This window comes from Myxocyprinus asiaticus, chromosome 27, assembly GCF_019703515.2.
Source record: "Myxocyprinus asiaticus isolate MX2 ecotype Aquarium Trade chromosome 27, UBuf_Myxa_2, whole genome shotgun sequence".
NCBI classification, from domain to species: domain Eukaryota; kingdom Metazoa; phylum Chordata; class Actinopteri; order Cypriniformes; family Catostomidae; genus Myxocyprinus; species Myxocyprinus asiaticus.
Window position 1 is genome coordinate 17,218 of NC_059370.1, and position 15,404 is coordinate 32,621.

At 44.0% G+C, this 15,404-nt stretch overlaps 1 protein-coding gene across 6 annotated transcripts in view; it reads right to left on the reverse strand.

The window, feature by feature from the left end:
- Nucleotides 1-15,404, reverse strand: part of arhgef9b (Cdc42 guanine nucleotide exchange factor (GEF) 9b) — a 105,986-nt gene that overhangs the window by 14,991 nt on the left and 75,591 nt on the right. For 5 of the 6 annotated variants that reach the window (XM_051658407.1, XM_051658404.1, XM_051658403.1 and 2 more), the window contains 2 exons: nucleotides 6,209-6,452; nucleotides 6,000-6,068 (listed from right to left, as the gene is read on the reverse strand). In XM_051658407.1, coding sequence (XP_051514367.1) covers nucleotides 6,000-6,068; nucleotides 6,209-6,452 — 313 coding nt within the window. Of the gene's footprint in view, nucleotides 1-5,976; nucleotides 6,069-6,208; nucleotides 6,453-15,404 lie in introns of all 6 variants that reach the window. The other variant, XM_051658406.1, reaches the window with a different exon arrangement.

Below are 15,404 nucleotides of genomic sequence, written 5' to 3' on the forward strand. Positions count from 1 at the left end.
CAAGGTAGATCCTACCCAACGGGGGAGGAGTTACTACAAACATGGAGACTGGGGCAGTGGATGCAGTTTTCCAACAGGAAAACAAATTAGCAGAAGATATATATCACATGGGGTTAGCCTTACAGGGAACCTTACAGCACCTACCCCAGAACAGGACTCTTAGTTAGCACGTGTACTGGGCCGGCAGCGAGTCTCTCCAAAAACTCGACTGCCACAGGGCTCGGGGGAAGTCAACCAGGGAACAAAGTTTGTGAACACTACTGGGAATTAATGGCACACATCTTCAGCTCAAAAGGAGGTGGAAGGCGCTATGTGCAAGCGATACACCCGGCTGGCTATCCCGGGCTTATCCGCTTGTATTGCGTGCCACTACCTGGGATGAAACCGGATCCACCCGGAGGTTGTAGAACCTTGCAAAGGTGTTGGGTGTTGCCCACCCTGCTGTTCTGCAAATGTCTGTTAGAGAGGCACCCCTGGCCAGGGACCAGGAGGCCGCTACACCCCTGGTAGAATGGGCTCGTAGCCCTACCGGGGGAGGCATGTCCTGGGCATGATATGCCATAGTTATGGCATCAATGAGCCAGTGGGCGATCCTCTGCTTGGAGACAACACTTCCTTTCCGCTGTGCACCAAATCAGACAAAGAGCTGCTCACTTTCTGAGATCCTAAAGCTCTGCGTGCGATCAAAATAGATGTGTAAAGCGCGCACCGGACACAGCAACGACAGGGCTGGGTCTGCCTCCTCCTGGGGCAGCACTTGCAGGTCCACCACCTGGTCCCTAAAAGGGGTTGTGGGAACCTTGGGCACATAGCCCGGTCAGGGTCTCAGGATCACGTGAGAGTAGCCCAGACCGAACTCCAGGCATGTTTCGCTGACAGAGAACGCTTGCAGGACTCCTACCCTCTTGATGGAAGTGAATGCAGTCAGGAGGGCAGTCTTCAAGGAGAGTGCCTTAAGCTCGGCTGACTGCAAAGGCTCTCTGTAGACCCTGAAGAACTACAGAGAGATCCCACGAGGGAATGAGGCATGGTCTGGAGGGATTCAGTCTCCTGGCATCTCTTTGGAACCTGATGATCAGGTCGTGCTTCCCTAAGGGCTTACCGTCGACTGCGTCGTGGTGTGCTGCTATGGCGGCAACGTACACCTTCAAGGTGGAAGGGGACAGCCCCCTTCCAACCTCTCCTGCAGGAAGGAAAGCACTGATCCGACTGCGCATCTCTGGGGGTCTTCCTGTCAGGAAGAACACCACTTAGCGAACAGATGCCACTTAAAGGCATACAGGCGCCTCGTAGAGGGGGCCCTAGCCTGAGTGATCGTGTCTACCACCACAGGTGGTAGACCGCTTAGGTCTTCCATGTCCCGTCCAGGGGCCAGACATAGATATTCCAGAGGTCTGGTTGCGGCTGCCAGATGGTGCCCCGTCCCTGAGAAAGAAGGTCCTTCCTCAGGGGAATTCGCCGGGGGGGTGGGGGGGGGGCTGTCATGAGGAGCATGATGTCCGAGGGTAGCAATCTCTGCACGCAAGTTAGCAGCGTTTTCGTCCTTGACCAAGGTGAAGTGGATACCGCTGAACCTGGGCAGGCACCTGGCCTGAATTGCATAGCCAAGTCAGACAGTCTGGATCAGCCATCGCGACGGATTGGAAAGCGCAAGCCACACATCCAAGTTCCGCATAAGGGGGACCAAGGGGACAATGTCGTTGGACGTACCGGCAGGTGGGGCCTCGTGGCGGGGCGGAGCTCGAGGTGCCACACCACGTCATGACCGTGCTGAGTCTAGGGACATCGAAGCAGTTACCTGGCTCCTTGTGACCACCCCCGGAACAGCCTGGGACAGGGGAGGAAGAAGCCTGTCCTTGTAACCCATGGAGACTGCCACATCGGGGGCGGCTGTGTGCCACAGCTGGGAGCTCAGGGGAGGGAAGACCACCGCTGGAGCGCCAATCCTGCAAGGAAAAACCCATGGACAGTAGTCATGATGACGACCGTGCACACCGGGTATGTGACCCAGGGTGAAAAGAAACCGCTCTTTTGCTGAACTGTTGGGTACCGCAGCCACTTGGGCATGCAGCGAAATCAAACAAAAAGGCAACAAAAGATTTTTCACCCGTCCCTCCACCGGGGGATGGAGTGGTCTTCTTACCAGCTCCAGGTGAGTGAGTTTTGTCGTCCCTGGGTCGCCCGTCTCAGGGGCGCTTTGACGACCTCCGTGGGCTCTTAGCAGCTGACTGTGAGACGGGTGGCATCTGCTTCCTGCGATGGGCTCCACGCCTGGGCCGGGCCGTAGGGGCGGGCTGCGGCAGAGCCTGTGCAGTCACCGCAGGGGGATGCCCTTGGTGACGAGCAGACGGGGTGCGGGATCTTGAACCGCGCCGGGGCAGGATGTGTGGATAGCCTCCTTCTGCTGCTTCAACGTCGAGAACTGCTGGGTAAAGTCCTCGACGGTGTCGCCGAACAGGCCAGCCTGGGAAATGGGGGCAGCAAGAAACCGTGTCTTGTCGGCCTCACCCATCTCAACCAGGTTGAGCCAAAGGTGGTGCTCCTGGACCACTAATGTGGCAATCGTCTGCCTGAGAGACCTTCGTTGCTTGGAGAGTGAAGTCGGTCGCCGAGCACAGTTCCTGCATCAAATCTGGGGCGGAACTACCCTCATGCATTTCTTTCAATGCCTTGGCTTTGTGGACCTGCAGGAGAGCCATGGCGTGCAGGGCAGAGGGGGCTTGTCCAGCACCGTTGTAGGCTTTAGACATCAGGGACAACGTGAACCTACAGGGCTTGGACGGGAGCTTAGGGCATCCGCACCAGGTGGCGGCGCTCTGGGGGCATTGGTGCACCACGGGTGCCTTATCCACCGGGGGAATCACCGTATAGCCCCTGGCCGTCCTGCCATCGAGGGTAGTGAGGGCAGGGAACTGCGGAATCGAGGCCAGGCAGTAAAAGGTGCCTCCCACATTTCGTCAGCTCCTCGTGCACTTCCAGGAAGAAAGGCACTGGAGTGGCCTGTGGCTGCTTTGAGCGGCGCTGCAAGCCCAGGAACCAATCATCAAACTGCAAGGGTTCAGGGGAGAGCAGAGGGTTCCACTCTAACTCGACACTCACAGCTGCCCAGGAAAGCATGTCCATCATTTCAGCATCAGCCTGTGACTGGGCAATCGTCCCCAAGGGGGGGAGCCCAGCTGAGGCTTCTGCGTCCGACTGGACAAGCCTGCTCTCTGATACTACGCTCGAGAGCTCATCATCTTCACGGGCTCCGAACAAGAGGCCAGACTCGCTGTGAGACGAGCCGGCAGACTCCTCCAGAAGCCCGACTATGGCAGATGAGCGTGCTGGGGACTGGGAGGTCCACGGGGGGATACCCGGCAGAGGCGATCCCATTGGGGTCCCCAAAACACCCCCAGTGCTAGCCACGCTGGCCTCATACCCGTAGGTAGAAGGACCGAAACGGGGAGCCACTACCGCAACATTGCCATGGTCATGTTCTCGCAGTGAGAATATGAACCATCCACAAACGCTGCCTCTGTTTGGATCGGACCCAGACACGAAAGACAGCGATCATGACCATCCAAAGTTGAGAGATAACGACCGCAACCAGGAATAACACACAATCGGAAAGGCATCTTTAAAAAGATGTGTCTTTAAAAAGACGTTCCGTGTGTGCCGCTCTTTTAGAGAAATGTACTCTTTTAGAGGAAAAAGCTCTTTCAGAAAATATACTCTCTTTTTTTCTGCCAAAGTGCCCAGGGGCGTTCTCTGCAGTGCACCAGTGCAGAGGAGGGAGAAGTCGTTGAAATGCGCCGTCAGATCCAGCAGAGGTGAATGAACAGTAGAAATTCAGCTCGGTGAGCATGACCGTTCGGCTCCGAAGAGAAAATCTGAATGAGTCGTTGCATACCAGCTCCTTTTATACCCGTATGTCCAGGGGAGTGGCATGCAAATACCACTCGCCAATTTTCATTCGCCTTTTATCAAAGAGCAGAGATGTCTCGGGCTCCCAAGAGTGACCCTAGTGTCACTACATCGACACAACGTCGAGTGAGTGACAGATAGGGAACCTAAATTAAAAACAGATGGAGACCTGGAGGGGCCTAAAATCAGAATTTCGCTTTTGCTTTCATTTAATTGCAAAAAATTATTAGCCATGCAACATTTGATCTCCTCAAAACAGTTGCAAAGCATGTCCAAATGATAACTACTGTCAGTTCTAGCTGGTAGATAAAATTGTGTATCGTCAGCATAGCAGTGGTAGGAGATCTTATATTTCTTAAAATGGCACCCAGGGGAGCATATAAAGTGAAAAGAGAAGAGGGCCTAAAATGGACCCTTGGGGCACACCGCATAATAGGGGAACCGACGAGAAGAAAACTTTCCAATGCTCAATGAAAGGGCCATCCAAGCTGTTATCAGTGTCAGGTCCAAAAGCCAGTGTCTGTATGGGCCAAGGGCGTGTCAGTGCTCATGGCATGGGTAACTCGCACATCTGTGAGGGCACCATTAATGCAGACAGATTTGTAAAACTTTTGGCGCAACACATACTGCCATCCAGCACAGTCTTTTCCAGGGATGTCCCTGCATTTTCCAGCAGGACAACTTCAAACTACATACTGCCCAGATTACAAGTGCATGGCTGTGTAAGCAGAGAGTGTGGGTGCTAGATTGGCCTGCCTGCAGTCCTGACCATCTCCAATTGAGAATGTGTGGTGCATTATGAAGCACACCATATGGTAACGAAGACCCCGTACAATTGTGCAACTGAAGACCTGCATAATGGATAAATGGAGGAAAATTCCACATTCTAAACTTAACCAACATGTGTCCTCAGAGTCCAAATGCTTAATAAGTGATATTAGCAGAAATGGTGATGTTACACAGTGGTATACACTTCACTGATTTGAAATGAGTGTATATTTTCCACAAAAACTAACTAAATAAATAAATTCACAAGGTAAATGTAACATCCAAGGTTGTTACCCCTCCTACCAACCACCAGAGGGAGCCCTCTCTTGAATACTGATCATCACTCATTTCTTCTCTGCTCACTTCCTGTTTTCATTGTATAAATAGCCATGCACTTCCACTTATACTTTGCCAGTATAAGTATAAGTATTGCCAGTTAACCTGCCTTACCAAGCGTTTTGTCCATTGCTATTGATGATTGTTTTCATGTTATGACCATTGCCTGTTTTTCTGGAATTACTGCCTTTTAGATACCCCTTTGTTTTGTTTGCCTTGTTGGACTGTCTTTTTGGTATATTGGATTTTACCGCCTGCTTAACGACTACGTCTATTTGCCTGCCGATTTGGATTGTTTGCTTGTGTTCTTAATAAACTTCCTGCATATGGATCCTAACACCATCTCCATGGCCAGTTCATTACAGTAAATCATCAAATAATCTGTTTTTGTAGTGCTTTCAATATAGCACAGTGTGAATAGGATTTACAAATCACTCCTTTTTGTTTTTATTAGCATTCCCCATACTGTCCCAACTTTTTTGGAATTTGGGTTGTAATGTCAATTCATATCCATTTATTTATTTATGGAGTTTATTTTATTGTACAGATGTAGAGATTGAGTGATACGAGAGAACAGAAGCACATAACATAAGTAGGAAAGATGACTCGCAAAACATGAATGACCATTCAAATATCACTTTGTGCCCAGATCATTACTCAGAAATATTTGACAGCAGAATGCCACGATTGACCAATCAGAACCAAGTATTTCAGAGCAGTGTAATAAAACTAAAGATCTGGCAACAAAAAGAAGACTTGTGATTATTTTGCAAAGAGTAGAGCTATGGTCATGATATAATGTGGATATAGTGTCACTCGTTTGAATTAGTTACTCTCCAACACTGACAATGGTGACGTCCAAAGAGAAATCCATCTCCACAGATCTGATTATGTCTATTATGAGCTTATTTTTTAAAACAATGACAAGACCGATGTAAGAAAGATAAGAACATTTTTTGAATTCACCTGGTATCTCTTTGCTGCCTCACCTTTCTGTTTGGTCACTTTACGTACGGTCATGGCAGCTTGTCGTTTCTGATATTCAGAAATTTCAAAACCTTAAAACAACAAAACAAACAGAAGATATGAGGGCGATAAAAAGCAACTGCCATTCAGGACACATTGCAAGACTTTTGCAGAAGGTAAAAAAATACAATTCAGATTATAAACATAAAAAATAAAGACTTTTGCAGCTCACCAATTTTTTCATCCTCCTGCACCATCTTGCGTTCCTTGTGAAAAGCTCTTAGCCAGTGGATCTTCTCCTCCAGTTTCTTGGCAAGACAGATGTGAATCTCATCTGTGTCTGTGTTGTGCAACTTAAATGCGTTCTTCACACAGACGTTAAAGTCATCATCTCGCCCGTCAATAGCATCTCTCACATCATACCTGTCCATGTCAATGCGGCCTTTGTAGTAAAGTATGTCCCGTCGTATCAGGTCCTGAGGAGAGAGGCAGAGCTTGCTAAAGCTGTTTTCATTCATCAATGCACAATCAAACTCATCTAAACTTGTGACTGTTATAATAAAAGGCACTTTCCACAAATACAGTTTGGTGTTTAAGTTTTCTTTTTTTTTTTTTTTTTTCTTTTTTACAGGATTAGAGGCACAAATGCATTGTTTGTCTTGTTGTGAGAACTACTAAATTAGATATGTTAAATATATTAAGTTATTAAATCTTTACTGTTATGAAAAGTAGCTTGTTTTTGAACGGTTCATTCTATATGCAGTGATTGTGTAAAAGTAATAGATCGTTTTGCACAAAATGTTTACAAAACTATATTTAATTGTGTTGTTAATTAGGTTGAGTGTTTAAGAAAATAACTTTAAATATTTCCCAGTGAGGTAGATTACAAGTACTTATAAAGTTACACATAATGATAATGAAGTTATAATGATGAGCGTCACTATACTGATACATTTCAGCACTTTACAGACAGACAGCAACCCTAAAGTCGCACTAAAAGTGTGTCCTTGCATGTCATGTAAGATCAGTTGTTATTGAGGAACGAGGCCCTGACTAGTAAAGTAAGACATAAGCTATGTTTCCATTCAAATTGCGAATTTAATTTATGCGAAAAATCAGAATATCGCAAAAAACAATGTGCGGATAAAGCCGCTTTTCCATCCACTGCGTTCAAAAGAACAAAATCGTCACTTCTGGGGAAACTGTAGTGACTGTGTGACACAATAAAATGCACAATGAAATATGAAGTTATTTTGGGCAGCAAAATTTGTTTATAATTTAATTATAGATTGGGTGACCAGACATCCCGGTTTATTACACAGGACAGTACTGGTTTTTGGTAGGGTCATTGATTTTTTTTTCTTCTTAAATTAAATCTCCTCATTGTCCTTCTCGCTATTGTCTCTGAAATCATTTGCAGAGAAGAAAATCTATTTTGTTGCGTCACACGTCGATTTGAAGATACATTAATTCTAGTCTTCAGCAAATCAGCTGAAATGTGTCTGGTTACCACGGCAATGACGTCATGCACTCTATGTTGTCCTGTCAGTCAGCGCAAATGCCCAAAATAATGCAAAAATGCATTTTCAACAAAGAGCTGAAAGAAGATGATCGATGTCTTCATGCATTCTGTATCTTCCAGTACTAAATTCAAGTCTCTCTCCCATAACTTCTTAAGAGATGTAAAAACAAAATACAGACTCTTATTAATAAAATACTCGTGGTTTAGGACGTGCAGACAAAACACTTTAATAACTCGTTTCATGACTGGAAATGACAGCGCGTCACACAGTTCTGGGAGCACTATGTGTGTGTGTGTGTGTTCCTCCATCATGACTTTGCGGTGAGGATCTATAAGATATTCTTTAAAAATATCAATAAACCTGCTCTTTGGGAAAAAGTGCAAGTTTGTGTTTAACTTTATTTGTTCTGCAAACTCTATGAAGGCTTTGGATTTTTAATACACCAATATTTCAGAATGATCAGGGCAACAATTCAGATATGATGATTAGTCCGCTGGTTTGTCCAGTTATGAATGAATTATTCAGTCACTTTATTTTTTTGATGCGCATCTTGTATTCCTGTTAATAGAGTTGGGGTACTCCAGTTCAGACTCAGACTCGAGTCACGAGTCCAATTTGAATTGTCACGGACTCGGATGCATTTTTACTCTGACCTGCCTCGGACTCGAGCCTTTGGGACTCTGGATTTTTTTTTCCAAGTCCAGCCGAGTCCATGGCATTTGATTTGTGATGCTATGAACAAAATAAATAAATAAATATAATGAAACAGAAATAAATGGACACTGTCTGCAAGCAGTTGTAGCACCCCCTGATGTCATAGATGTAGCCAGAGTTTGTTTCACTGTGTTGAACAGACACACCTGCAGAGTGGCACACTCAGTCAACCGATACACTTGAATATTACTACGGAGACTGCTGTATAACATCGATTAATGAGGTGGCTGACACTTCAAATACATAAAGACAGGTATGTAGCCAATGTACAAGAAACTACAAGGCAGTTTCACAAGGCACGGGACCTGACAACTGAAAATCGCACACAGCGTTTGTGCAGCCAAGACGGTGCTAGCATTGCGATTTTGTCATGGTTAAGAAAATCATTGAGTTAAGTCACCCACATCACGTCTCTCACAGTTTACTAATACAAGATATCAAAATTAAATTTTTTATTAATATTGGGCTATTAAGTCTTTTTAGGCATAATGTATCCACACATGTAGGCATCTGTAGTCTCTTGTGGTCCACACAGTGTTGTCAACTGGTCCCTGATGAATTAACTGTAACTTTTTAAATAGTCGGGAGAAATTTTTTTTTTATTGCTAAAGCAGACTGCAACTCTGAAAAACATAAACAGCACCTATTTATTGTTTTTCAATTTTAAAAGCATTGACGAGCTGTTTAAAATATTTTCTTTTACGGTTTTTTTCCACAATAAAATGCACAATGAAATATGAAGTTATTTTGGGCAGCAAAATTTGTTTATAATTTAATTATAGATTGGGTGACCAGACGTCCCGGTTTATTACACAGGACAGTACTGGTTTTTGGTAGGGTCATTGATTTTTTTTTCTTCTTAAATTAAATCTCCTCATTGTCCTTCTCGCTATTGTCTCTGAAATCATTTGCAGAGAAGAAAATCTATTTTGTTGCGTCGCACGTCGATTTGAAGATACATTAATTCTAGTCTTCAGCAAATCAGCTGAAATGTGTCTGGTTACCACGGCAATGACGTCATGCACTCTATGTTGTCCTGTCAGTCAGCGCAAATGCCCAAAATAATGCAAAAATGCATTTTCAACAAAGAGCTGAAAGAAGCTGATCGATGTCTTCATGCATTCTGTATCTTCCAGTACTAAATTCAAGTCTCTCTCCCATAACTTCTTAAGATATGTAAAAACCCCGTCCCCTAGACTCTGAATTAGCCTGGAATAGTACGCTGAAGCTTCATGACCTTTTCTAAAAGCAGCAAGTACCATCTCAAGAGTGTCTGCCGCTTTAGGAGGCTGTATACTACACCCAAAAGTGGTACAGTGTAGATGGCGCAGCTGTAAGTACCTGAAGAATTGAGATCTGGGAATCCCAAACTGCTGTATTATATTTTCAAAGGATCTCAATGCACCATTTTCATACAGGTCACTCAGCGTAGTAACACCCTTCTCAATCCATTCTCTCCAGCAGAAAGGGGACTTGTTAATGCACAATTTAGGGTTCAACCAAATACTTGTGGCAACGTTCAGGTAAATATCTGAATTGAACATGCAGGAAACTTTTGTTCACACTAAATGCATGTGCGAGATAACGGGATGTGACTTTACTTCTCTGGGCAGCTTGGTAGAAAGACTTTGCAATGGCAAATTAGGGGCAGTTACCTCCTGTTCAATAAAGAGCCAGGGAGGGGCTCTCTCAGGTGGAAGCGAACAATGTGCCAAATGTCTGAGACCAAAAGCATAATAGTAAAACAAAATCTTGGGGAGACCTAACCCACCTTTGTCAATTGGTCTATGTAACTTACTGGAATGCAATCGAGGGTGTTTACCATTCCAAATAAAGGATTTAGCTATACTATCAAACTGTTTAAAATAAAAGAGGGGAACTTCAATGGGGAGAGACTGTAATAGGTAGTTGAATTTTGGAATACAATTAATTTTTATAACATTAACCTTCCCAGTCATAGATAAATTTAGTGAAGCCCACCTTTCCAGATCACTCAAAAACCTTCTTATTAAAGGGTCAAAATTAATTCTAACTAAATAACTCAAATTTGCTGGAAATAAAATGCCCAAATACTCAATGCCCTGCTTGGGCCATGGAAGGCATCCGGTTGAAAAGCCGTTATAGGGCAATATGCTGTCAGAGCCAAAGCTTCAGATTTTGACCAATTCACTCTGTATCCTGCGAACTTAGATAAGGAATTAATAAATCTGTGGAGACAAGGCATATATTTAGTAGGGTCGGAGATGAATAATAAAATATAATTTGCGTAAAGCAAAAGCTTATGCGCCACACCTCCCGCCATCACCCCTGGAAAATCATCCTCCTTTCTTGTCGCAGCTGCTAATGGTTCCAGAGCAAGACAGAACAATAAGGGGGAAAGAGGGCAACCCTGCCAGGTGCCCCTAACCAGAGTAAAACATCTTAAATTAATCAATTTGTTTGTACCACCGCTACCGGGTGTCTATGAAGTAACTTAATCCACCCAATAAAAGTATTCCCGAACCTGTACATTTCCAAAATCTTAAAAAGATAATCCCAGAGTCACGTGACGCCATGCGAGGTTCAGATGTGTGAACGACGAGCTCTGCGCACTTTGCTAGTTTTAATATTTTTCATGTCATAAACTGGTGAGAAGACAATATGTCAAAGAATTCAAAATCCTTGGGCTCTGGAGACATTAAAAGGCACTTACATGCTCAAGCTGACACCCCCGAGCAGAAGGCCTCGGACCAGGGAGTCAGTTTGGCCGGAGAAGTGAAGGAGATTCGGCATGAATTGCTGAACATGTCAGCAATGCTGGTGAAGGTTGTTGCTGACTTGGAGGATCTTGCTGTAATACGTCGATCAATCACTGCCATGGAGACGAAATTCACTGATATGGTTACAAGAGTGGTGGATTTCGAGAAACTAATCGATTATCTTGAGTCATCGGAGAGGGAATTAGCTGCTAATCTGTTAGCGACCAAAGTAGATTTGGAGCGCCTCTGGGAAAAGTTGGAAGACTTGTAAAATCGTAGCCAGCGAAATAACGTCAGAATTGTTGGAATTCCTGAAGATGAAGAAGGTCGAGATGTGGTGAAATTTCTGGATAGGCTCTTCCCGAGTCTGCTCGACATAACAGGCCATAAGCTGAAAATCGAGCGAGCTCATACGATTTCGGCTCAGAGATCCGCGTAGGGAGACAGGCCCCGATCAATTCTGGCCAAATTTCTGAGATCATCCAAAAGGCGAGGAGTAAAGGAAGGCTTTCTTGGAAGAACCATAGCATTTTCTTGTTCCCAGACTTTGTGAATTCGACAAGAGTGAAACAGAAGGTCGCTTTTGCACTGATGTTCCCAGCCAAATTGAGAATAGATGCTAAGGATGGCCGTAAAACATTTACATGCCCACAGCAAGCATTGTCCTTCAGAAAGTCAATGAAGTAAGTAATTTGGTGATACTCATGTTGCAGCTGATTCACTGAACATTCACTTGACTGTCCGAGAAAGCTGAGCTCCTTTTTTGTTTCTTTTTGTGCTGGTTCCGCCTAGTGGCTGCAGTTATTTTTTGTTGCAGCACTCATTTGGGACAGTGATCTGGATGAATCTGCATGTTCTTTGTGTTTTTCCCAACTATTGGCTGGAGTTTGTTTTATAGATTATCTTCTGTTGTGTAGAGCAATCCGACGGCAAAAGTGTTGCGGGGGCTCTCGTAGGCGTACATGGACTGTTTGAGTTTAGAGGGATGAACGCCAGTTGGTGCTGTCGTGCGCGGGGTTAATATGCATGTTTTTCTTTTTTCTGTTTGTTTTTTGATATTAACAATTTTTATTGATTCCATTCAACAAATTACATAAACATCGCAGAAAATGCGGAATCAAATTATACAATTAAACCCTTCCCCCTGAACACCCCCACCTGACACAAACACTCACCCCAGTGGTCATAAATACATATAAAACAAAATAAAAAAAAACATGCGCACACAATAAATAAAAGCATATTTTCAAAAAACAATCAAATTGCACACACATATTTAAACCTAAAGATCCCTCTCCACTACTCCTCCTCGAAAGCCTTCCAAAAACGCCAAATATCTGCCCCATTTCGTATCAAATAACCCCAGATTTCCCAGCCTTCTATAGATCCCTTCCTCAAAGGCCACAACCCTCCCCATCTCCAAGCACCACTCATGAAATGAGGGCGCTCCAACTGACCTCCAACCCCTTAAAATAACCTGTCTGGTGATCATGATGCTCGTTAGGACCTAACTCTTTATGTGCCGATTCTCAACATCGATGACCACCCCATCACCCAAAATACAGAGTCTGGGGCAAAGTGAAAGCCAAATGCCCAATACATCACATATAAAACTCTGAACTTTCAACCAAAACTCCTGGATCTCAACACACCCCCAAAAAACATGAGTTATGTCTCCAACCTCTGATTGACATCGCCAGCAGGTGGATGTGTCTTTAAGACCAAGCCTATACAACCTGGAGGGGGTCTAATAAAATTGATGTAAAATCTTAAATTGCATAAGGCGAACCCTTGCATCTCTAGATGCAGACTTGACATTTTTTAGGATCCTAGCCCACACTCCCTCCTCCAATGTTTAGATCTTTCTCCCATAATTTTTGGAGAGAATTCAAAGTTCCGTCCCCCAGACTCTGAGTTAGCAGGGAGTAATACACTGATGCCTCATGACCCTTCCCAAAAGCAGCAATCACCACTCCCAGAGTATCTGCCACACCAGGGGGGTGCGTGCCACTCTCAAAAACAGTGCAGAATAGGTGGCGCAGCTGTAAATACCTATAAAACTGAGATCTGGGAATGCCAAAATGTTGAACCAAATTTTCAAAAGGTCTCAATACTCCACTCTCATATAGGTCACGAAGTGTATTAACCCCCCTCACAATCCAATCCGACCAACAGAAAGGGGACTTATCAATACATAGTTTAGGGTTCAGCCATATGCTCGAGGCTACGTTTAAATAAATATCAGAATTAAACACTCTGGACACTTTTGTCCATATCAAGTGCAAATGCAAAATAACGGGGTGCGACTTAACCTCTCCGGCTAGTTTAATCAAAAGGCTTTGCAGTGGCGAGATAGGGGCAAGAACTTCCTTTTCAATACATAACCAGGGAGGGGCTCTCTCAGGTGGAAGCGACCAATAAGCCAAATGTCCAAGACCGAATGCATAATAATAAAACAAAATCTTGGGTAGGCCTAACCCACCTTTGTCAATCGGCCTATGTAACTTATTGAAATTTAACCTGGGACGCTTACCATTCTATGCTATCAAATTGCTTGAAATAAGAGAGGAGGGCATCTACAGGGAGAGACTGCAGTAAGTAAATTAATTTTGGAATACAATTCATTTGAATAACATTAACCTTCCCAATCATAGATAAATGTAATGAAGCCCACCTGCCCACATCGCTCGAAAACTGTTTTATTAAGGGGTCAAAATTAACACTAACTAAATCACACAAATTTTCTGGAAATAAAATACCCAAATACTTAATGCCCTGTTTGGGCCACTGGAAAGCACCCGGCTGGAAAGCCGTTACTGGACAGTACGCTGTCAGAGCCAAAGCTTCGGATTTAGACCAGTTGACTCTATATCCTGAAAACTTAGAAAAGGAATTAATAATTCTGTGGAGGCAAGGCATAGATCTACTGGGGTCAGAGACAAATAATAAAATATCATCTGCGTAAAGCAGAAGCTTATGTGCCACATCTCCCACCACCACCCCTGGAAAATCATCCTCCTTTCTTATTGCGGCTGCTAATGGTTCCAGGGCAAGACAGAACAATCATGGGGAAAGGGAATCTGAAATTAATCCATTTGTTTGTACCGCCGCTACTGAGTGTCTATAAAGTAACTTAATCCATCCAATAAACGTACTCCCGAACCCGTATATTTCCAAAACCTTAAAAAGATAATCCCATTCTACCATATCAAATGCCTTTTCAGCGTCAAGTGAGATGGCAGCGACCAGAGATTGATCATTCGCTACTGACCACATGATATTGATGAGAAGCCTAATGTTATCAGAAGAGCTACGGCCTCGAATAAACCCCACCTGATCTATATGTATAAGAGATGTCATAACTTTACTTAATCGAATAGCCAGAATTTTTGACAAAATTTTTACATCTAACTGGATCAGGGAAATTGGACAGTAACTTTTACACTCACTTGGATCTTTGTCCTTTTTAAGAATCAGACTGATCCGGGCTTGCGTCATGGTTGGCGGAAGCTTTCCATTCTTTAATGATTCAGTATAAACTTCTAACAAAAGTGGAGCCAGTTCTGTAGCATAAGATTTTAAAAACTCAGCAGCAAAGCCATCAGGCCCCAGAGCCTTGCCAGTAGGTAGGGCCTTAATAACTTCACCAAGCTCCTCCAAGGTTATCTCAGAATCAAGAGAATTTTTTTGCTCAGTCGTCAGTTTAGGGAGATCTAATGGTTACACAAAGTTTCTAATATCTTCATCAGTAGACGAAGACGTGGAACTATAAAGATCAAGATAGAATTCTTTAAAAGCATTATTAATATCAATGGCCAAGGTAAATATTTCACCACCAGCAGAATTCACAGAGGGAATGGTAGAAAAAGACTCTCTCTGCTTTATATCTCTAGCCAAAAGTTTTCCTGTTTTGTCCCCTGACTCAAAGTATGACTGTCTTGCCCTGAATAACCAAAACTCCACTTTCCGCGACAAAATAGTATTATATCTGTATTTCAATCGGGTCAATTCTCTGAGGCCATCAGACGACATTCGGCGCTTCAGCTCTGCTTCGGCATTTTTAATATTTCCTTCCAACTCCACGAGTTCTCGTGCTTTGGATTTTTTGATGAATGAGGCATACTATATGAGCCAACCTCTAAGAACTGCCTTAAGTGCCTCCCAAGCCATGCCCACAGTGGATACTGAGGACCAGTTGGTCTCCATATAAACATTGATTTCAGTCTTTAACATTGGTTGGAATTCAGGATTTTGCAAAAGGGATACATTAAGGCGCCAACTATATGATTTCTGTTTCTCTGTATATGGCAACATCTCTAAACTCACCAGGGCGTGATCCGTGACTAAGATCCAATTGAGCAATCAACAACAGATGAAATGAGGGATTTGGATATCAAAAAAAAAAAAAATCTATTCTGGAATACATTTTATGGACTGATGAAAAAAAATGTAT